This window comes from Poecile atricapillus, chromosome 3, assembly GCF_030490865.1.
Source record: "Poecile atricapillus isolate bPoeAtr1 chromosome 3, bPoeAtr1.hap1, whole genome shotgun sequence".
Lineage (NCBI taxonomy): Eukaryota > Metazoa > Chordata > Aves > Passeriformes > Paridae > Poecile > Poecile atricapillus.
The window spans coordinates 102,148,747-102,173,001 of record NC_081251.1 but is presented as its reverse complement, the minus strand read 5'-3'; the positions used below and the strand labels follow the sequence as shown (position 1 = coordinate 102,173,001).

At 40.5% G+C, this 24,255-nt stretch overlaps 1 protein-coding gene across 1 annotated transcript in view; it reads left to right on the top strand.

The window, feature by feature from the left end:
* Window positions 1-22,162, top strand: part of FSHR (follicle stimulating hormone receptor) — an 80,221-nt gene extending 58,059 nt beyond the window's left edge. The window contains exons 5-10 of the mRNA XM_058835436.1: window positions 3,864-3,935; window positions 6,106-6,183; window positions 9,455-9,523; window positions 9,637-9,711; window positions 14,562-14,747; window positions 20,611-22,162. Coding sequence (XP_058691419.1) covers window positions 3,864-3,935; window positions 6,106-6,183; window positions 9,455-9,523; window positions 9,637-9,711; window positions 14,562-14,747; window positions 20,611-21,838 — 1,708 coding nt within the window. The 3' untranslated portion in view covers window positions 21,839-22,162. The remainder of the gene's footprint in view (window positions 1-3,863; window positions 3,936-6,105; window positions 6,184-9,454; window positions 9,524-9,636; window positions 9,712-14,561; window positions 14,748-20,610) is intronic.
* Window positions 22,163-24,255: the final 2,093 nt, after the last annotated feature.

Sequence of the window (24,255 nt, the reverse complement as noted above, 5' to 3'; positions counted from 1 at the left end):
TATCTTTGCCAACTTGGAGGCAAATACATTTCCTCCTCAGCCCACTCCCTTTGTCTCCTGCATCATCATTACCAGTATGGCCAAAACAGAAAGGAGAGGAAAATGCTGAAAAAACACAGTGCTGCCTAAACCTTCTAGAAACAGGCAACCTTAGCTTTCCCACCAGTCTCTTAGAAGCAGAGAAGAGAAGAGAATTGCTAATTGGTTTTCTTGGGTATAAGCCAGAGAGACAGACTGCTTCAAAATGGTAACTTACTGACCTTTTCATGAGTACAAGATTATTTATCTGGCTCTCATTAGGGAGACCTGTGGCATAGTCTCTTTCATAGTGTAGCGGTGACTTTTCAAACTCATTTTCTTTCCAAAATCAGTTCTCATATGTAATCTATGTACTTTGGTTCATTTTTGAGGGTTGTCAATGTGCTGTTTTAAGCAATCTCAGTTTCTGATACAAAGATTTGAATGTAACACTCCTTTCAGGTTGATTTTGAGGGCATACAGCTGAATTGTTGGAGGGGAGGGGAAATGTAAGTCCCAAAACCATGGGTTTTGCCTGCAGAAGGAGCAGAGCTCAACTCCAAAGTCTTGCAGCTACTTGTACCTGCCTGGTGCTTCTTAAACACAAATCTACAAATCTGCAGGTGCAGCAAATTCCACAGAATTACTGACCCTTTCCTTGGAGTTCAATAAAAAGAAATGATGCCACTCCTTCCTGTGGCGTGGCAGCCTCACAGTTAAAGACCTTTTAACTGCAGATTTAAGAAGCCTGGGATACATGAATCAGAGGAATGTCTCACTGGAATCAGGCTCACATGCACCATCAAGTAACCAGTGTGATTAAGGGACACAAAGATAATGCTTCCCGAGTGAGGTTGTGTTTATCTCTGCCCACCTTGAGTTTGCAATTGAGCAAATACCCACAGTAAATTGATGAGGTAAACTGTGTCCCCAGATTTGTCAGAATAGCTCCTACAATTTGGCACAAAAAAGAGTAGACATGTTGCTATACCTGGAGATAAGCAACCAGAATCTTCCAGGAATTAGTTTCTGGATTTTTTATTTTTTTTCTCTGCTGATTGTGGTGCTCTGTTTTCTTAAGTGCTGACTCCAGTTAGCCTTTTCAGAAAGACAATTAATACCTTGGAAAGCAGCCATCAGCCATCTGACAAAAAAGGTTCTCACCAAGCTGTTTATGCATGGCAAGGGGGGACTCAGTTATAACACAGATTAAAGAGGACACTTGTTTAAAGTGAGGTTACTAAGGATGTATACATTTTATGGTAAATATATTGACAAAGCTGTCCTGCAGGAAAGATATTCAGTAAATTGGATTATCTACATTCTAAAAAGATTATCCACTTAAAGGCCTCTGGAGATTTGCTGGTGGAGTAAAAAGAGAGGGAAGATCTAGGCTGCAGTCTAGCTAAATATTTTTTCAGGTTTTTTTTCTGCATTTAATTAAAAGAACATCCTCTCCTGCTCCTAATCACCATTCTGTGCCTCTGTGCAATCAGTGCCTTGTGTCACCTGTAGATTTACTTCAATATGTAGTGATTTGTCAAAGATGCTTCCCTCTTCATCTCATGCTGCTCAGTTGACACCAGTGAAAATTGAGCCCTGAACACTTCAGAATTATTGGAAAAATCAGAACTAACCCAAGGAATTGGGGATGGTTTTTTCTCACGTGTATGGTAAAAGTCACGATAACCAATGTGAAATTTTGATATGCTGGGATTAAGTTGCCCTTGGGAGCAGTGTTTGAAGAGAAGATGTTAGAGTCCTGTCACCTTTCATTGCTGCACCATGAGGACTGAGATTTTCTCAGGAAAGGACTGTAGAAAGAAAAGCTTCTTATGTCTTCTCTGTCCTGCAGTAGCCATGCACTACTTGGCAGGAGTCTCCTCCTTCATTTTCCTACTAAGGGAAATGTATGCTATAATTCGTGTTTGAAAGGGCCTTGTAAAAGAGGATTGCGTGAATTTTTAGCATATGACTCATTTAAAATTAAAGGCGGCTTTCCACTAAAACCCTGTATATCTCCAGTAATTTAGAGAGTGTATTTTAAAGTATTGTAAGGAGGAGTTACAGGTTCTTCTCCTATTGCTTCTATTTTTTTTCGGCAAAGTCCTTTTACGAAGTGTAAGTGCAGAAATATTGTAAGTAGCAGGGGCCTTGCATAATCCACCTGCTTCATTAATCATGCTTTCTATTTAACTATATGGAATAGTTTTTCAAAGGCATTTTTGTGGCACTTTCTTGGTCACATGTGACAGCTGTTATTTTTAAGTTGCTACAATGTCAGACCACTCTGAATCCTGAGACGAAGCAGTCTTGACATTTCAGCAACTTTCCCAAATTGGCTTCTTGAATATTCACTAATACTACTTTAATTTTTCCCTGCATATGAAGTATTGCTTTCTGTTACAAGATGAGACAGATCAAAGTGGGCTTTTCAGCATCTGAGGATATCCAGATAGCATCCAGATAGCATCTCAGGGGGCTCAGAGCAGTACTTATGCAAGTGAATGACTTTTTTATGGACTTATGTGTCACCCTGAGTTCCCAAATGTAGGATTTGGTTGTCACATGGAGGCGTTCTCTTTCAGTTCAAATTATGAAACCTGAAAGACTGCAACTCTCCTGAAATAATCTTGGTTCATAAAAAAATATCATATGGACAATGTTACCTTTTTCCAGTCTCAACCAGTCCTTTGATCACAATTCAGCTATTCAGGAATGATTCTGTTAAAAATATATATATATATAAATAGATAAATAAATAAATAAATAAAGTCACTTCTAATAATAAAAGAATATTGTTCTAAGTGCCAGAATTAAAAAAACCTTATGTATCCTCTGTTCCTTAAGAAACCAATATCCTCAGTGAAAGGTTACTTTCTCTACCATCTCCTATATTAAAAATGCAAAGATAAAATCAAACGTTCAAGAATCCAAATTTTCTCTTTTTTTGGTGAAGTAAACATGAGATTTTTTGGTGTCTAGAAAGAGCTCCCAAATGTTCAGAGGCCTGTCCAGTCCAACTCCTCCCTTCAGCACTCAGCCCTCCTTCCAGCCATCAGCAGCCACCAGTCATCTCCTGCTGCATGGCAACATGACATTTTTTCTGTCCTTCCTCTGGATGACAAAATCTGACAAAATTAGACATGGTCCATCTCTGTGGATGCCTGTGACCTCACTGGCTGTGAGCACAGGGTTATTCTTCAGAGTCAGCAGTTCTGGGGTGGTGTTTCATGGACAAAAGAACCACACACAGTGCAGAGGCCGGTGATGGTCAGTGCAGTGGGAGGGGGGAAGGTATTTAAGGACAGAAGCTTGGGTCCATTTCCAGCTGCACAATCTGCTGAAATGTTCCCATGGTCTTGGCTCCTCACTATCAAAGGTGCTGGGGTGTAAAATGTGCTAATTCTCTCCAAATTCATCAATTCATTTCCCCTGGAATTATTTTTTTTCTCTGTTATAGTAGAAGGTTAAAATTATGGTGGGTCAACACTTTTGTCATAAAACAGCTACTGTGAAAATAATTAGCCCTTGTCAGTGCAGTTGATTTCTTAGAATATTGTTGAGAAATTAATATGGACAATTTACTGAGACCACCAGGAGGGACTGTGTTATCATCCAAAGTAGGGTTTCTCCCTTTACCTCTGTGGGGCAAAATTCATCTTGTACTTTGGACAAAGATCTTTTTAAATTACAATATTGTTCCCTACAGGGAAACCCCACTTTTGTGGCTAAACTCTGCCTTTTGTGACAACCATTTTAAGTCCAGTGTTCTTTCTCCTTCATTAATTGCTGTCTTCTTTCCAGGGGCAGACTGAATAATCTTCATCTTCTCTTTCCCTTAGGCTAATATCAAACACTGGCCTTCGGTTTTTACCTGCTGTCCACAAGGTTCACTCTTTCCAGAAAGTTTTGCTGTAAGTTTGAATGTTTGCTTTTCACTTTTTGTCTTTGAGTGTTTTTCTGTTCCAGCAAAGCCTTTCAAGACATGATTTCCCATGTGTTCATTTATTAGCTCTGCAGTGGCGTGTTGATTGTAATTTTGCAGGCATTGATGATAATGTGGCTCAGGTCTCAGCTCTCTCCAGGTCTTCCTTCTACAAAGCCTTAGAACTTGCACTTTACAGACCACTCTTCCTTTAACTGCAGTGTGAACACATGTCTGGATGGCTCAGGGGACAGATAACAGCCTTTGACTCCTCTTTCAGAAGTTGAAATCCAAACCAGGATGGTGGCAGTGAAATTTGTTGCCACCTGGTGAAAAATTTCTGACCTGTGTAGGATGAGACACAGATCTCAGACCTGAGTTCCATTGGAAGTGGCCACATCAGAGAGGAAAGAAAAAAAAATATTAAAATTAAAATTAAAATTAAAATTAAAATTAAAATTAAAATTAAAATTAAAATTAAAATTAAAATCAAACCTCAGGGAATTATTTATTGTACCCTTTTTGGTTTTCCCTATATGGTAAAACTACCCAGAGAATAAATTTTTTTATTATGGAAAATTCCAGTGCCAATGAGGAAAATCATATTTGTGCAAAATTTTGTGTGAAAATAGGCTGGTAATTTCCTAAAGCACTTTTTCTGTAGAAAAAATACATATCAGAAAAACTTGGTTTCTTTTTCACCTAAAGATAATTTGATATATATTTCTCAATCAGTTCTTAGTCTAACTGAAAGCATTCTTTTGGACAAGATTTATTGTTAACTTACACAGAAAGTTCTGCACCTTCAGATCTTTGATTAGGAGATTTCAACCTGCAGAAACATTACTCCTGCAATTATTAATGGCTATCTTAGTAATAGCCATTAATATCAACAAAAATGCATATAAAACATAGTGGGGGATGCCTGAATATAGTACACAGACATATAAGATAAGAAATCCATTTCAGGAATATGTCTGACGTGTAATTCTGAGAACTTCAGTTCATTGTTCCTCCAAACCATCAAGGAAATTCAACAGCTATGGCACTACAGAGATTTTCACCTTATCATCAGTCCTAACTAGACAGGAATTACTGTGGCTTGTACCAGCAAGAGCTTTTAATTTTTTAGGTGCAACTTCTCACTTCCCTGTAGGAATAGACCTTGATACTGATTGAGTCCCAGACTAGACCTTGGTTAAAACCTTAGTCCCTCTGAGGTTAATAAGAAAATTCCCCTTGGCTTCAGTTGTGCCAACATTTAAGTTCCAAAGACAGGTCTTGAAATTTATAAAGGGCAGTTCTTCAGTAGAGGGATCCAGTTCACTTGCATGGGTGCTGTGTTCCTCCCCATCCCTGCCTCTGCTGCCCTCAGTTTGCTGAATGAAGCCTCTGTGTAAGTGTCACTCAGTGCAGAGTTGTGGCTGTATGGAGCTGTCAGCATGAGACAATTTTGGAACAGCGCTTAATTTCAAGCTTTGCAGATAATTAATTTTCTTCTGTGATTTCCAAAAGAAACAGCATGGAAACAGCCATATCCCCACTCTAAATTATGAGCAACACTATTTAACTTCTTTGAGGCCCATATTGAGCCAGAAACAGAACGTCCCTATTTTTTTTTATCAGTCACAACTGAGGAAAGACAGAAATTCCTACTTGTCCATTCAACAAACTGCACTGACAGGGGTCTCGCATTTAAGTCCTTAAGCACATACAAAGCTTATAAGCAACCCTGTTGACATCAGCTGGGGAATGATTCATGGGCTGGTAGGTACCCTGCTGAATCAGGCCAAAAAGGCTAATGGCTTTCCTCCTTCTGGTTGGGAGGCTGGGAGAAGGGGTGGCCTCGCAGCCCCTCCAATTGCATTTTCTGAGGAGTGTGTTGGCTGGAGGAGCTATTTCATCCACCTCGGGTTATAGACCTGAGCTTTTATGCATTTTAATGTCTTCAGCCTATTTGGGAGGAAAGCACGGGGGTGTTGGAAATGTTTTACTACAGCCTTTTTTATCAGGAAGGTTTGTGCTCTGCAGGCAGAAAAATGTCTTGGAAACTTTGGTTATTACCCAATGTGTGTAGTACTTCCTCAGATTGAATATAAGTATTGAAAGGCTCATAGAAGTACAAAAAGGTGTCATTTCTATTGTATTTTATTTTTCAGAGATATTCAAGACAATATCAATATACGTACAATTGAAAGAAATTCATTCATGGGCCTGAGTTCTGAAAGTGTGATTCTGTGAGTAGACATAGCAAATTCATTATTCTCCTTGTTAGTTCATTTCTTTTCCAGAACAGGGTCAAGGATACCAGAAGTTGGGCACTTTTGCATACACTTCCAAATTCAGTTTGAGATTTCTCCTTGCCCCTGAGATCTCTGTATGCTGTTTCCCCTCCATGAAACAAATTAATGCTTTTGGGGCTTTTTGTTGTGTTCTAGTCCTGCTCTTTATTTTAGAAGCACATCAGAGAGCAAATTTAGTAATTACCGATGCCAAGGTTAAATACCTACAGCTACAGTTCCCTGCGATACAGATTGTGTTCAAAAGGATGCCACAACTCATAAATATTTACAGTCAGACACATCACTCAAAGACCCTTATTACTTGGGCAGAATGTATGCAGGTGTTGTGGAAATGCAGTTTGTTTGTACACAATGGTAATGCATTGGTACGGGTGGGTTCACAGTGCAGTTTGGAGCCGCATGGTTAGATGACTCTGCATTTGATTTGAACAGTCATGTATTTTAATGAACTAGCTGGCTTCTTTGATCCTTTCTCTCTATATATCAAAACATACTGTTTGCTTGCTAACAGGCTGCCTTCCTTTCACTTAGCCAGTGGCCCAACTGGAAAAAATTCCCACCATGTTTGTGTGGTTTACCTGGCACACTGAGAGAGAAAAGCAAGGTTTGAATTGACTGATTGAGCTCACGTCGATTCTGGGGGGAGCAAGGTCAGACCATCAATAATGAAGAGAGGCCAGTAACCAGTCATTTAGCTTTATCTCTCCCTTTTCCCTATCAGCTATGCACAACCTCTCTCTATTTCAAGTCCTGAAGTTTTAAACACACACGCATACACAAAGACTATTCTCAAATATTTGTTTCCAAAGCACTGCACAACAAATACTGTATTTGTTTTCATAATACCACCAAAGGATGAGGTAATTATCCCAGAGTTTTGCTGTATTTTGACCTCTCTGTGCATCTTGAGCATCTTGAAGTTGGCATTCCCTCTCCCTCCAAAATGTTTCATCGCTTATATCAGGAAGAAATTCTTTACTGTGAGGGGGTGAGGGAGTGGAACAGGTTTCTCAGAGAAGTTGTGGATGCCCCATCCCTGGAAGTGCAGGAGCAGCAAGAGCTTTGTGAGCAGACCTGGCCTCCAGCACCCTGGTCAGAAAATGTCCTGGCTTTGCTCTAGTTCTCCCTAGAGCAATTCAGGACAGAGGCCCTGTGAGCGCCCTTTGAGAGTCCCTGATTAGGCTTTCTTTGTGCTGTGGTGAACTTAGTTCACTTTAGGCACAAATTTGCCATTTTTCTGTACAAAACTGAAGTTACGGCAACTCAACAGAGCCACAGAAATATCACTTAGCAAAAGCAGGCATATCAAGATGATTAAAATCACCCAGGACCCACTGAACCCCCACATTCTAGGGAGAAACCATTTTAATAGGCTTCGCTGTGGCAGGCTATGAGCATATTTATGCCAGTAATTTAGATTGCATCTAATCCTATGCTATGCATGGGATCAGCACTGAGGAGACTAATGAGGGTAATGAAGAGCTAGAAATTTATGAAAGAAATTCACCATGCTTCCAGGTCTGCATGCCACATAGGTTCTAAGACAGATCTTTCCAGTCCCAAAATAGAGGGGAAGTAAATGATACTTCAGGGGCAGTAACCTCTTGCACTGGGTGAATTTTAGAGTTTTAAAAACCTACTCTAGCCATAAAATGAGAAGGAAAAGCCCCCATGTCCAAGCTCTGATCTCCACCTCCATTATCACCTTGCTAATGTAAGAGAGTGGAGTCAGTAAGGATGCTGGTTGAAGTGAGGGGAGAATTTGCCTCAACAGGAATTTATCTCTGTGTACTATAATGAGGTCTTGGGATTTGGGTAATTTTTTTGCTCTTTTTACTACTTAGATGCTATTAGCCAGGTGACAGGAGTGTATAGTCCACACTGTGTGGCTACAGTGACTCTGTTTTACAACCTTAGTATCTCATTGCATTAACATCATGTTCAGTGAGAGAATGCAGTAAGTGCTAATAGTGTGATTAAAAACATATCTATCAGCCTGGCAGCTACAAATTTATAAGATCAATGTAATATAATAAATGCTTCAAATTCTGTAAGCAGGGACCTGTCTCTCCTCCGTGCCTGCTCGTTCATGTCTAATAGTGCTGGCAAGCGAAGGGGACGGTGACAGTTCTCCTGATCCAGCCTGACAGACATTATAGACACAGAGCTATGTGCATCTGCCTGTCATGGTCAAAAGAGCAATCCTTTCAGCCAGACCCATGACTGATTTCCAAGCTGACCTTAGCTCACCACCTCAGACCTCAGATAAGTGGGTCACTTGCATGCTCAGCTTTCAAAGTGAATTAGAAAAGAGTCCAGGTTTGCTGACAGTTTAATTAAATCAGGCCATTTTTGCCATCAATCAGACCTGTCATTGCCTGTTGGAGAGGGCGTGAGCTGCAAAGTGACGTTTAAGGCACGATGAATGATTGCACCGTAAAGATGATAAATATAACTGACCTAAATGTAAATTTTGAGGACCACAAAGGGACAGAGGGAAGGTCGTTAAACATTAATTAGGTAATGCACCAGAGCAAAAACTTGGCAGAGAGCCCCAGGAGCTTCAATTGCCAGGTTCACTACCTATGTCTCCGCCTGGGGAAAGGAGCCTGGGGAGGTAGGACTGGGCAGCAGAGCAGACAGGGAGTGTAATTTGTCAAGGCAGCAGTGTAGGAGGAATCACCTGCTTTCTGGGCAGTTTGGCTGCCCCTTCCTGCCCTCCTGCCTGGCTCAGTGAACATCACCCCCCCTCCTCCACCTGCCTGGCTGTGGATGTGAGCCCATGGCACACAACAGGCTTTTTTCCCTAATAACTGGCAAAGATGAAGTGGTGGCCCGGCGTTTCAAAAGCATCTTGCTAAGAGTAAAACTGAGCGGTACTGACAGCACCAACAGGAAAGACCTTGGTTTCCCTGGCTTCTCTGCTGCCTTCCCAGTGGAGCCATGAGCAGCGCCAGCATCTTCCCCAGCTCTGCCCTTACTTCAGGAATTTACTCCAGCTGCTGTCTCTGATGGTAGCACTCATCCACCCTATTCATGTCTGCTCCTTTCAAAGCCTTCCTCCAACTACTGGGATCTTACAGGCTAGGATTTGTAGTGTCCATTTAATGATTTCATTTGTTTGAGATTCCCTGGTTTGAGCTGTACATTTTAGTAATGAAGCATAAATAAGAACCTAACTCTCTTTTCCTTTTCTCTATTGCAGATGGCTCAATAAAAATGGAATTCAGGACATTGAGAATCATGCATTTAATGGGACATACCTGGATGAGCTGTAACTATTTCTGTTGTTTGCAATTCTGAAAAATGAAGATAGCAACTTCTGCAAGATTTTATTTTCTTTTTTTAGTCTCATATTGTTTCAGCATAAAATATTGTGTTTTTCAGAAATCTAAGTGACAATCACAACCTAGAAAAATTACCAAATGAGGTCTTCCAGGGAGCCAATGGACCTGTTGTTTTGTAAGTAGTATTTGGATTACATTTTCCTCATTACTGACTCCTTAGAAAAAGTCAGAGAAGAACATATGAATGCCAGTCTGGATTTCAACATCTTGCAAACCTTGGAGTTCAAGACCAGAGGTCTAGTTCTGAATAAAAAAAAAAAAGGAAGCCATAATTGAAATTTCAGTCTAGAACTTTATTTTCACTTTATCATCAAGATTTTGAGAGTATTGAGGATGAGAGATTTAGATCCAGGTTTCTCTCCACGGTTTATTAAACTGTGCAGGAGAGGAGTAGTTCTGCTTTGTTTTATCCTCTAGAAAAAAATGCTTTTGGTTTTCTGTTTGAGCAAAATCAAGACCGGGTGAGTGGTTCTTTGTGCTGAAATCTGAATTACTTGCCACAGAACATCTGCCTCTGCATCTGTGCAGCTTAATTCTGAAGCAAAATTCCCATCCTACGGGGATGGGGATTGGGGTAGTTATGAGATACATCCCACATAGTTACAGCAGGATGTCCTTGGTGGGTGATGAGCTGGGGATTGAGAACTCATCAGTGGAAAATTCAGCAGTAGGATGCTCATGGATCTCAGCCACCATTACCTCAAGCCACAGTTTGCCATAGGCTCCAAAAATATATGAGTTTGCACAGCTGCCTGTGTTTCTGAGCACAAGCCGCTACATATAAGGGCTGCAAGAGAGATGTGGGACTCTTTTTTTTTTTGTCTCACTGATTCATCAGAACCTTCTCTCTTTGCATCTACCTTGGTTATCCAGGGAGGGCTAAAAGTCACCCCAAAATGAGTGAGAGGGGTCATGGGAGATATTGGAAGATTTTACACAGATGCTAGAGTGGTTACAAATCTGAAAAAGAGGGGGAAAAAAATATCTGATTAACCTTGGGTTGAGTCCAGAGCTCTTCTGAAGGCCTTATTTTCTACTGTGTGATGGTCAGTGTATCTATGATATAAAGAGCTGGGTTTACTGCATTATGCCTCACTTCCATTTTTTCTTCTAAGCATCTTCTATTTTTGGAAAAGACTGACACGGGAGCATCTTTTCATCAGTAATGTCATAGGCGTTTCTTTGGGAAATCATTGTTTCCTGTAGCGAAAAGTAAATGCATTTTCTTTGCAAGCTATACTTGATACAATCATATTCTGGAGGTTTATCAAATTGATTTGCCTGTAGTTGAGATTCATTTGATAGTTCAATTTCTAACACTGAGTTATTTGTGTAAAAAGTTTTCTGTTCCATTACCAATACATCCACTATTCCGCGGATGGGAAATTACCTTTTTATCCTGGATGAGATCATGAAAGAAGAGCCTTCTTACTCATCCATCACTCTGGTGTACACCAGGGATGTGCTTTCACTTGTAGAAATGATTGACCCATAATCATATCTTTGCTGGGACAAATCATATTTTTGCTGTTGCTGCAATCAAATCCATGTTGCAGACTGCACTGTTTTAATAGAATGAACATCAAGGTGGTTTAACTCTTGATCTTCCCAAGCCAGTGTTATAGAGTCAGTTAATGCCAACTTCTATTTTATAATTCGTCATATTAAAATAATGTGAAAGAAACACAAACACAAAGAGACAGCACCAATCATAGGCCCTGTACAGGCTACAGTTTCATAAATTAATTCCTCTCTCAGACTTACAGCTCCTGGCTGAGCTGGAATCTCTCTTTGGGAAAGACATCAAATTTTGAGTTAAAGGATTTTGGCATTGACAGTAGGCCAGTAAATCATATAGCTATTAAATCCCACAACTATACATATTCCTTCTATACAGAGACACACTCTGTTTATGACTTGGAGTTTCATAGCTTCAATTTTCAGCTGCACTGTTTCATTTAATTCTCTGCTGCTCCTCTCAGAGCTGAGTGGTTTGCACCAGCCTTTGCTGATGTCCTTAGCTCTCTGGCTGTGTCCTGACTCAATGCAGGGTGAAGTATGGCTGTAGCCCACCCCACCCTTGCAATTTCTCTTCATTGGTAACCCCACATATGGAGGCTGCAGGAGAGCTCCAGTAGATCCCAGCTCAACAGCTGAGTCCCTGAAGAGCAGCCAGAGATCAGTTTAGATACAAGCACAAAGAAAATTGTTCTCCCCAGTCCACCTACCCTTCTTTGATTTCTGCTCCAGGAGCTATTTTTTGCCATTTCTGTAGGTGCCTTTCAGACCTCATCAGCCGGTCAGTACTTTTGCTAATCCAACAGAGACTCCCAGTGGGAAGGGGAAGTGATTGGAAGAGAAGGTGGATTCATTTTGCTGTTCCTGCACCGGCTGCTGTCAAGGCTGATGACTCACAGCCAAGCAACGATAACACAAGAACATGTATTTCAATTGCTGATGCCTTCTGGTTTGATTTCCTACTGCCACTTTATAATCTTGTTCATCAGGCTTATTTAATGTATCAAACCTCTAACTAGAGAACAGCATCCCAAAGATCCTCTGTGCTGAGGGGTGTGTGTGTGGTATCTCAGTAATTACTCAGGAGTAATTTACTAAACCACCTGCACAATGTCTGTGTTTGCTTTTCAGGGCTTGTCAGTGGTGTATCCATAGGTATCTCTCACAGACATACTGAAAAAAACCCCACAAGGGTATGCAAAGCACTTTCCCTAACTCAATTCTGTTTACATGTTATAATTGGCATAAAAAGAAAAGTTCCTTAAAAAAGAAAAATAATTTGTTGAAAAAATATTTTATATCTTTGGAACTGTTTAGAGATGAGAGATTCAGTAAACTTTTAGATATTTTTAAGTGCTATTCATATATTCATATATTCAATATTTACTTATTTCCACACAGTGTAATACCAGTTTGGACTCAGTAATTACTTTTAGCTAAAAAGCCAAAGAAAACATTTTCTGTGCTCTTGTTCAGAACGATGAAGTTACACATTCTCTTAATGATGTCATGAGTGATGCTGTCATGGATTTAAGCAGAAACCTGCTGTTTAGTTTTTGACTCATGAGTATATACTGCGGGTGACAGTTTTCATTAGGCAGAGCACTGAGGGCACAAGTGAAAATTGAGGCTGCTCATTGCAACCTAATTACCTCTTCAAGCATCCAAGGGAGAAACCGATAGCCTAAAATTCCACAGCAGCTGCCTGGTTTAGCTCCTGTAGAAACAGGCCCAGGACCTCAGGACATCTTCAGTGAGAGATGTGGCTTCTCTCAGCCTGCCCTGCAGAAGTTCACAGCACTTTGTAGTACATTCTGTCTCCCAGACATGGTCCCATATTGGGGCAGCAGAGTGGAGTTTGTGTTTGCTCCTCTGCTGCCACAGACCATTGTCGAGTTGTTGAAGATGGCATATTCCTTCAGAGCCTGGATGTAAAGCCTCAGCTGTGGGCACAGCATAGACACAAAGATCATCTTCACCAATTTTAAAAAATGCTTTATCATCTGCCTGTGACTTCTTAGGCTTGGCTGGAGCTCAAGCTTCCTTCCCCTTCCTGGTATTAATTTTGCTTTCTAGACCAGAGAACAGAGGTGCAAATGTGTGTGTGGTACATAGCAACTGTCTAAACTTTATTACATGCTCCTAAAACCTGGTCTCCCCTCACATAGCACCACTCTCCTGTGTTAATGCAATAATAAAAAAATAAAAAAATGTGCATGTTGGGTGATAGAGATCAAATGACATGTCCTGACATCACACTCTCAGAGATGAATTGGAAACTGTACCTTTGAGGGGACATGGAGAAAACTGCAAACATTGTCAGTCCAATTCCTTGATTAGGGAGAAATCTTTTCTTTTCTTGGAGAATAAAGAGCAGCCTCAGTATACTACATCCTGGATCAGTCTCAGGCTGTGAGAGCACAGGGCTTAATGGAGGAAGGGTGATTTTGTGCAGTTCACTTTTACCTTTGCTCTTCAGAGCAAGGAGTTGATGTCAGGCAGTCCTGATCTGCAGGGCATGGTTTGTGTCCCAGTAAGGGAAATGCAGAGATGTTTTGCCTCAGCTGTTACAGCCTGGAGCTATGGGGATGTGTTCCCAAGTATCTCTTAGCCTGGAGATGGAGCACTCTTGGTGCCTCCTCCCTTTCTTCACTTGCATGGTACAAGATTAAGTATTTGGAGAACGTTTCCTTTTAAAAGCCCTCTAATGCTCTCTTTAGTCCATTCATGGCTGCTGATTCCATCTCTGCCTCTGATAACCTGCCCCACAGTAAACACAAACGCATCTCTCCTAACCTCCTGCAATTGTGCCCCTGTCTTTGCTTCAGTCTGTGCTATATTTGTTTTTTAAACCTCCAAGAAGGTTTTGTTGGAATTTTTTTGCTCCTAACAGCCTGAACAATGTCACTCCTGTCTCTCTTTTATCATTTTTTCTTCCTAATGAGTACAAAATCTGATATCCCCAACCTGTCCTCACATCTGTACCCACATGTGAGCTTCTCTCTTTGTGTTTATTGCTTTTTCCACAGCAGCCTTCCCATGATGTGATGTTCATATAGCAAACTTCTATCGTGATTTCATCAGCCTTTTTTTTGTCCTTTAACAGTATTCTGGGATGTTTGCTGTAGTTGCTGAGTATTTACTAAACCCAGCATCATATGGCAGTAATAGTTTATATGCCTGCTAATTTTTATCCAGAACATTATGGGATTTTTTTCTTTTATTCTCACAGAGTAGCATCACTTGATTGCTGCTTTCAATGGATATTAGCTCAGTTTGCTGGAGGAACACCCAATTTAGCATTGGATCATCCTTTCAATGTAGATTTCCAGCTGATCTGTTTCCAGTCACTACTCTGAGAATGAGTAGGACAGTCTAAAACACATATCCATTGTTGAGCAGAAGTAAATTTGCTTTTTACCAAGATTTTTATATGTTTTCTTAAAGGGATATTTCCAGCACGAAAATCAGTTTCCTGCCAAGTCATGGATTAGAACTCATTAAGAAGCTAAGAGCAAGGTCTACATACAATTTAAAAAAGCTTCCTGACTTAAGCAAATTTAGATCTTTGATTGAGGCAAACTTCACCTATCCTAGCCATTGCTGTGCATTTACAAACTGGAAAAGACAAAAGTAAGTGATTTAATTTGTTTTTCTTTCTGGTGCTTTTCAGCAGTTGATAGTGAATTAAACAAAATTCCTCAAAATGTGGATAGAAAAGGTCTCTTCAGTGCAGGTAAGTAAATGGATGGAAATAAATGAATACACAATGCATACAGGTTTATGTATGCTACACAGTACACTGCCTCTCCAATGCAGGGAATTATTAAATTTTGATAGCATCATCACTTTCCTCAGACACAACTCTGCCCACACCTGTCATAATTCCATCTTTCACTGGGACCAGCCTGGAGCCACACAGAAGACATTAAACAGAAAAAATTTGATCACTTTTTCAGAAGGTAACTGGAGGGAAGGCTGTGTTTGCAGAGAAGCTGGTCAACACTTGTTCATCAGTCCAGGAGGGCAACAGGACCACTGAGTGATCCCAAAGTCTTCTTTCAGAAAACCTCATTGATGTTGGAGCACTGCCCAGCCAAGCATCACAGATACATTATCTGTTGAGTTCATATTCACAACATTTTGGGACATTCTTTCTGAGCAGATCTATTTCACACAAATCAACAGGGCAGGGTGGGAGGCTAAGGTGTCTTTTTAGACTACAAAGGTAATTTTCCATGCTGTTTTTAATTTTCCATTAACAAGTTGCAATGAGACTTTAGGTATCAGTGATTCTCATTGAGTATTTTCACCTCAGTCATATGGTCTTGAAGTGTTCACATTTAGTAGTTAGTGAACCTCCTGAATCTGTGCCACTGGAAAACATGAGGAACTGGTACCCGTGAAAACCCTTGTTATTGTTTGAAATTCTTCCTTTACTGGATGTCCTGAAACACTTGGACTTTGCCATGGCAGAAAAGAAATTATGAATCATTGTTACAATTCAAGACATCATCTTCATAAGTGGCATAAAACTTCTAAGAAAAGTAAAACCATGCAGAGAAAGCTTAAACTGTTAGTAGCTTGTATTTTAATACTAATACCCTTAATAGCCATTTCTTTTACTTTTAGCATTGTATTGTCACCAGGCAAGGGAATATAACTGAGTTTGCTGATAGCTAATAAATATCATTTACATGTGTTTACAAAACTGTGTAAAGAGTGCAAGTGTGATGGTGAACACTGTAGTGATAACAGAATATCTGGCAGAATCCATCCCCCATTATCCATTTTTCATCCAAAATGCTAGGTTTTCACTAGAACAGTTGATCAGCAGGTGACTTTTTTCACACACTTGTGCAGTCTTGTTCAGACACAGTGCCTGGTGGCTTCTAAGAAGGGGAATGTAGAATGGGTCCAGTCCTTCCAGAACTGGTGGCAAAGTGTTATTTTCCAATGAGCCCAGTAAAAGCATGTGTAGTTCTGGACCTGCAGAGGAACACTGATATCACTGTGATTCGTATTTTTGAAGTCACTTGGCTTCTGGGCTGCTTGGGTCTAATAAGGACCCAAATCCCATAACCCACCACTTAAATTAGGCAACTGGATTTTTCAAAAACTAAGTAAGAGTTTCTATTGAAGGAAAGCTACAGGAGGAAACAGCCCTGACCTTGTGGTAAGCACTCAGTATCTAGTCCCCTCACTTGGTCTTTGAAAAACTTCCATGCCACACACTTTCTACATGGAACTAAAGTCCATAGCACTCACTTCCTCCTTAGCTCCACTTTTGGAAGCCTTTCCCTGGCTAGCAAGAAGGCAAGGAGAATAAAACAGAGCCCTTTCCACAGCCTTGGTAAGTGTAATTTTGCAAAGAAATGGCAAGAAACCCGTGAAGAGCTCACATAGCCCCAGAGTGGATCTTCCAGGGCTGGAATGCCATGGCATGGTGGGGATGCTTCTGGAGCAAGTCTGGTCACAGCTGTACCACCCTGGTCAACAGAACAAAATTGAATATATTTACCCATGCCTTTAACAGTTACCAGATGTATTTTCTATCAAACATTAAGCATAAACGCAAAATTATGAGAACCTATTTAGAAGAACCCTTCCTGTCAGCTTTTTTTAACATAATTAAAAATTGTCATTTCTTTCATACAGTCATGTCTCCTGTACTGAAATTGGTATGAAACTGAGATCCTTTCTTCAGATTAAAGAGACAAAGTGGATGCATGGTTTGGTTTGAAGACTGAAAGTATTACCATACACTTCAGCAGAGATTAGTCACACATACAGTAGCTACACCCTCTTTCATTTCAAAGCAGTTTTCGTGACAGCTGGCACAAGCTGCTTGTGCACTGAAGGCTGCTCAAGCTGTTTAAAAGTTATTAATAGTTTGCATAGTGCTTGATCACACAATGTGTAATATCCCTTTGGTAAGAGCTGTGCTTGACTCAGAGCAGCAGACATTGCTTGTGGTGGTGGGAACCCTGGTGTGACCTGGCTTGTCATGCACCTTCACAGGAGACAGTCATTCCTTATGGCCATTTGGCTCACAGAATACTTCCAGGTAGTCCAGGGAGCATAAAAATGATGCTTCATCACCCCCAGAAGTGCATTTTCTAAGGATCACAGCAGCAGCATCTGGAGTTCACACAGGAACTCTGGGAAAAAATTAAGAAAGGGATGTGTGGCCCCTTTCTGGCTGTCCATTCATGTTTGATTTCCCCTTTTTGACACTATTGTAGCACTCAAAGCCCTAGATAAAATAACTTACCATAGTGGATCATGCTCAATCACCTCTCCAAAAACTCTCTGCAGCAGCAAACAGATGCTGTTGTGATAACAGAAAGCTTAAACCTGATACAGCAACTGTGCTTTCTAAGTTTTGGAGGATGCCACATCAAGCACAGCTCTGCCAGTCTGAGACACATGTTAAAACGTAAGATAGTTTTGATGTTTTTCTCATCCCAATAAGGATTACACGCTAAATATTGATCTGTAGTTTGAATATTGTGGTGCTGGCCTAAGAGAAGGTAAGCTGCATTCTTAAGGCAAGTCTATTATAGTATGTTGAATGCCCCTCACATTTTTCTGTGACTGGAAAATAATATCCTTGAAGTGTGGATAGGGCAGAGGCCGGATGTTAAAATCCTCAACTTGACATAGACCATTATGAACTTCAGCAAGATTTTGGCTTTCTTTGACATAAAGATCACCCTCTGCCCAAAAGAATGGCATTGATATGACTCTGTCCTTACACTTGATCGTTATTCTTTGGAGGAGCTGTCACTTGAAATCCTACTTTTTCAAAAAATGTGGCAGCATCATGAATGGTGTTCGAGCCTCATTTCATAAGAACATACTATCAGTTGCTCACAACTCACTTAATGGTGCTTTTTGGTGAGGATGATTGGTGTGAGATAGGACTTATTACAGAACATAGGTCAAGACTATTTATTCTGCTGAGAGTGTTTCTCAGCACGCCAGATCCTGCTGCCACCAGATCCAGACAAGGCGCATAAAATAACAACTTAAATAACGGCTTGTACAAAGGTAGTAATTTTTGTTTATTTTTCTCAGAGCAGTCTGCCAATTTCAATTTTGTTCTCTAAGCTGCCCTTTCTCCAGTTTATTTTTCTAGTTTACTTGAGAAAAATAATGCTAAACAGTAAGAAATGTTTACAAAGAGAGGGAATAAATTAACTGCCTAACGACACCCACAGTCTCAACAGGAAGCAATGATCCCCACATCCCTTGACAAATAAAGTTTTAACCTGTTGCTCTGAATGCACTGCACAGCCCAAAGGGTGAGAAAAACAGGGCAAAGATATGACAAGGAGTCAGTATCGGAGGATGGCTCTTCCTTCCCTTGGAATTTTCATCTTACCTGCCCCCAATACAAGGAACCAGCAGGACACCCCTCGTTATCCTTCCTTGGAGCAAACACCTTATTCCTTGGGACCCTGCTTTTATTTGGGACACTGGCTGTAAAAATAAGGCAAGAATCAATGAATTGTAATGATTAGAAATATTTCATTGTCCTTATGTAGCACTCTTGCCTGGGCATATATTTAGGTCCAGGCAGTGCCTCCAAAATTTTAGGAAAGGTTTATTTTTACCTCATGCTGAGAAATGATTGGCTACAAACATTTCCCTTACTTCATTTTCAAAGCACCACCAATTGCTGTGGCTTTCAGTGCCCCCAAGTGCCTGTTGCACTAAAAAATGAGGGACTTTTTCTCCTGTTATTGCTCCTTGGAAGCCTGTATTCTCTTTCAGCCAGAGAACTGTTGATATATTGATCAATACTCTGGACCCCTTCAGTCATCCTTATGCGAGTAGAACACAGGAGAGCAAAATGTAATGCCTTGTTATTGCTACTGTGACCTTCATAGTGCATATTTGACCTCACAGAAAATCAGTTTTCTGACTCAGTTGACAGGCAAGATAAAAAATATTGATAATAGTAGAGGATGTTCAGAATCTCATAGGAAATGTCCCTCACCTTCTGGTGCTGGACCTTCATTAGTTTTCCCTTCTTGCAGACCCTTTAAACTCAATTTTCAGAAGATATAGTGAGTGCAGAAAGTCAAAGGGTAAAATTAGGTTACAAAGAAGAATTCTCCTTTTTAGGCTGTTACCAGCTGTTCAAAATTTTAATTTTATTTGCCTAGAGAGTTATTCTCTCAACTGTACTCAGAGCCAGGGTGGAAGATAAGCTGGGGTCCTGTACTAGAAATTTCACACCTAAACTGCAGTCTGGGTTGTAGCTGAATGTAGGCAGAGCTGAACTGCATTGGTTTCACAACAAAATGTCAACTGTTTTATTCCATAACTCAGTCTGCATCCAAAACTGTGGATGCAAGTTCATGGGACAGCCAAATTCTAAAGCAGCCAAAGAGTTATTATAAAAACTCACCATTCATTTCATGTTTATACTTGATATTTCTTGATATTATTGTTCAAGCTGATCATCTTTCTATCATCTCAGCCAAAATATTAGTTTCTTCTGTAGGTCTAGGCATGGAGAAGAGCATAGAGCTAATACTCTTCAAAACAAAACCAAACAGAAAAATAACAAAAATGCCAGTATTTACCTGTGCTACTAAAAATTCTTAAAATGCTTACAAAATACTTTCTGACAGAAGCAAAAGCAGCTAGGGTTTCCATTAAAATGTCAAGTTTGGTTTGGTTTGGTTTGGTTTGGTTTGGCTTGGTTTGGTTTGGTTTGGTTTGGTTTGGTTTGGTTTGGTTTGGTTTGGTTTGGTTTTGCTTCACTTGATTTCTAATCCACTTTTTTAAAAAAGTTTTTAAGCAAAATGGTCTCCTGTGCCTTGTCCTTCTGTTGGCATCTGTCATCTAGAGATTATCCAGAGCCCTGTATTAATTTATTTGTGCTATTTACTTGTGTTACTGGCTGGTCACTGATATGAGATACTAAAAATGAACAGCACAAAATGGAGTTATGTGCCCTGACAGAATTACAAGATGGTGGTGGTCGGTACCTTTAGGAAAAAGGGAATTTGAGAATAACTCTAAGAGACAGCAGCATTATTTTGGTTATACAAACTCCTTATAAGCACAGCTGACTTGACTCATTCCTCAAAGCTCAGTCTTACATTGGTGTTCACTGCCATGCATTTCCCCCATGCACAAATCAGCCTCTCAGTGATATCTTAGGTCAGAAATTCATTTCAGATGAGGGAGGCTTCTTACAGAGTGTGTTATCCAGGTGTATAACTGCAGCATGAGTGTTAGACAAATATTAGGTTTTCCTTTCCCATGCACTTTATGATGTTTCCAAGTCATTTACATGTTCTTGTTGTATTTTATAAATGGGGACCAGCCACACTATTAATTTCAGGCTCCAGGGTAATCCATATAATCATCTAACCAGAAAAACTGTGCTGTTAATGGAAACTGGATGATTTTGTGTTTGTTTTTTACCTCATATTGTGTCTCTTAGCTTCCAACTCTACTCTTCCTACAATTTCAGGACTGAATTACATCCGATATGTAGCATATCTCAGCTGAAGCAAGACTTTGAGGAGAAGCCTGGCAAAAGACTACAGAGAAGGTCTGCAGCTGAAGATTATATTTCCAGCTACGGCATAGGATTTGACCCAGCGGAGAATGAATTTGACTATGGTTTATGCAATGAAGTAGTTAATGTAGCCTGCTCTCCTAAACCTGATGCTTTCAACCCGTGTGAAGATATCATGGGATACAATATCCTGAGAGTCCTAATATGGTTCATCAACATTTTAGCTATTACTGGGAACACTGTGGTCCTCATTATTTTAATAAGCAGTCAATACAAACTCACTGTTCCTCGCTTTCTAATGTGCAATCTTGCCTTTGCAGACCTCTGCATAGGGATCTACCTGCTGTTTATTGCCTCTGTAGACATCCAGACCAAAAGCCAGTACTACAACTACGCCATAGACTGGCAGACCGGGGCAGGCTGCAACGCTGCAGGATTTTTCACAGTGTTTGCGAGTGAGCTCTCAGTCTACACGCTGACGGTGATCACCCTGGAGCGGTGGCACACCATCACCTACGCCATGCAGCTGCACCGCAAGGTGCGCCTGCGCCATGCCGTCATCGTCATGATTTTTGGCTGGGTGTTTGCTTTCACAGTAGCACTCCTTCCCATATTTGGGGTCAGCAGCTACATGAAGGTCAGCATCTGTCTGCCCATGGATATAGAAACACCGTTTGCCCAGGCTTACGTTATATTTCTCTTAGTGCTGAATGTACTCGCGTTTGTCATTATTTGTGTCTGCTACACCTGCATCTACTTCACTGTGCGAAACCCCAACGTCATCTCTTCCAACAGTGACACCAAGATTGCCAAGCGCATGGCCATACTGATCTTCACCGACTTCCTCTGCATGGCACCAATATCTTTCTTTGCCATATCGGCCTCGCTCAAGGTTCCTCTCATCACAGTGTCCAATTCCAAGATCCTCCTGGTTTTGTTTTACCCCATCAACTCCTGCGCTAACCCTTTCCTCTATGCCATTTTCACGAAGACTTTCCGCAGGGATTTCTTCATTCTCTTGAGCAAGTTTGGTTGCTGTGAAATGCAAGCCCAGATTTACAGAACAGAGATCTCCTCATCTGCTCATACTTTCCACACAAGAAATGGCCATTGCCCTCCTACATCAAAAAACAGTGATGGCACTATTTATTCTTCAGTTCCCCTGAATCACTTGAACTGAAATATTTGCATAAATTTGTGTCTGAGGCAGTGTGCTAACCATTTGCAAGTATGTGGATTTGAATAATGACTTCAGCATAGCATGCAAACTTATGTTTTATGAAAAAAATTATTTTGAATTTCCTATTTTTGTTCAATGAACAACCATCAGAGATGGCATATCATCTTCATCAGTTCTTGAAGAACAAAGTGCCAAAGTGCTCATGTAGAACTGCCTCAAGAAATAAATGAGATCATAAACTGGTATCTCCCATCATGCAGGCAGAGATTCCCTTCATTTTAGGGAGATGTTAGTTGCTTATTGAGAATTAAGTAGTGGTTATATACAGTTTCAAAAATATGTAGAATTAATTTCTTTTCTTGTGAATTGTGTTAAAACAATACCGATAATTAGCTTTTTTCGTTAATCATATCTCCTGGGGTTACAGGAGACGGAAGACCAATTTAAGCCCTCCTCCAGCACAGACTTGCTAGGAATGAGAATATCTCAGGATGTTTCCATTTCTGCTGAGCACACCAGGGAGGCAGGAGGCATCTCCAGCTGTGCTGGACCTTTGCTGTTCCACACTGTGTGGACCTGCCCTACTCTGCACAAAAGTGTCACTTTGGGTGGTATTTGTGTTGGTTTAGACGGGCAGGCTCAGATAAACCTGTTTCATTTGAGTTTGCATCAAGAAGTTAGGTTTGTTTTCAAGGTAAGAAAGAGGAAGAATGAGGACAAGAGAAACCCCTCATAATAAAAAGGGTGCTCTTTAAGGTTGTTTTCACAAAGCTGAATTCACTTGTGTGTTTGGGAGCCTTGGCTATGTCAGCATGGGCCAATGGGCTGCTCCACCAAGACATGTGAGGCAGGTTTGCCATACAAAAGCATTTGTCTATTATACTGCCTGGGCTCCACAAAGAACAACAGATCTAGATGTGGCTTTCAAATCCCTGCACAAAAGTTCATGTGAAATCCTGATTTTTTTGTAAAATCTTTTTTGGATTTCTCCTTCCCTTCTAAAAAACAAAAATAAAAATAAATCCTTCATGCATACATTATCGCATGCTGGTCCAGATTGAAAGACCTGAAATAAATCATAAGCTGTATATGTTGAAATAACAACAACAACAATGAAAGAAAAATAAAATTAATCAAGATTTCCTGATTTTACAGGGTTTTTTTACTAGCATCTCAATGAATGTACAGACTTTTTATATTATTTGAATATCTAATTTTTGCATGGATCATCATTCCAAATTGCAACAAAGATTCATGGGGGGGTAGGGCTTTTTCATGCTGATTATGTGTCTGTGTGTGGATATGTGGGCATTAAGAAAACACCAGGAGAGCAATCTGGGCTTCATTCCCATCTCACAAACAACTGACTGTTCTGCCCCATGAAATTATAAAAGCTTGGAGTCTTCATGGTTAAATGTGATGTGCTTTGAATATTTCCTACCTACAGCTCATAAAATTTCAGTAGCAAATCTTGATGCTTTTATCCATAATTTCCCCTGTCAACGGCTTCAAATTTCAGCATCTGAATCTTACATGAATAACAACAGGAGGTGACTATTCATTCAGTCCTAGCCAGGGAAGGAGCTATCAGCTCCCTACTGCATAAAACAGGGGAGATCAAAGACAGTGTGTTTTGGCGGGGGAAATTTCATTACTCAACACAAGTAACACTCCCTCCAAGATCCAGGAAAAGAAAGAATGAAAGAGAAAAGTGGGAAAGACACTTCATCTCTGGGAAGATCATCTGACTACTCAGAGGAATCATTTTTTCTCACAAATGTTTTATATCATATACAGTGTGCTGGTGTGCAGCCATTAAAACCCATTCTAATGGAAGTGACTGAATGATGAGGTTCCAAAATGACAAATAATCCAGTTATATTTTTAAAAGGGCCCTGAATCTATTATTTGGCTAAAAATGAGGGATGTTCTTTGGCAAATACCACCCCACTTTTGATGATAAATAGGGAAAATTCTTGCAGCTTGTCAGTTTTTCACCTGAGCTCTGTCCATTTACCAGGAATGAGACCAGGCAGCTCAGGAAAGCACAGGCATTGTAGTCTAGAAACCAATCTAGTAAATCCTCTCACAGATACATCAGGCACACAAGCTTGATGCAGACCGTCTACTCCATGCAAACCCATTGCCCAGACATTTGTGGAATCAGGACACAGTTAAATACATTTTTTTAATTAACATCCCTGAAAAGAGACCTTGCAGAGTTGTGTCTTGTAGCCAGAGTCAGATCAGGGCTCAAGCGATTGAGCCACCTAGCTCATGGGTCTTCCTCCAGAGGACATGTGAGTTGATACTTGAGGAGCAAGTAAAGCCTGCAAAACTGGACACCTTGCTTCATGGAGGACATATCATCCTGCCTACACATTCTGCTCAGGAGCTCTGGTGGTGGCTTCAAAGCT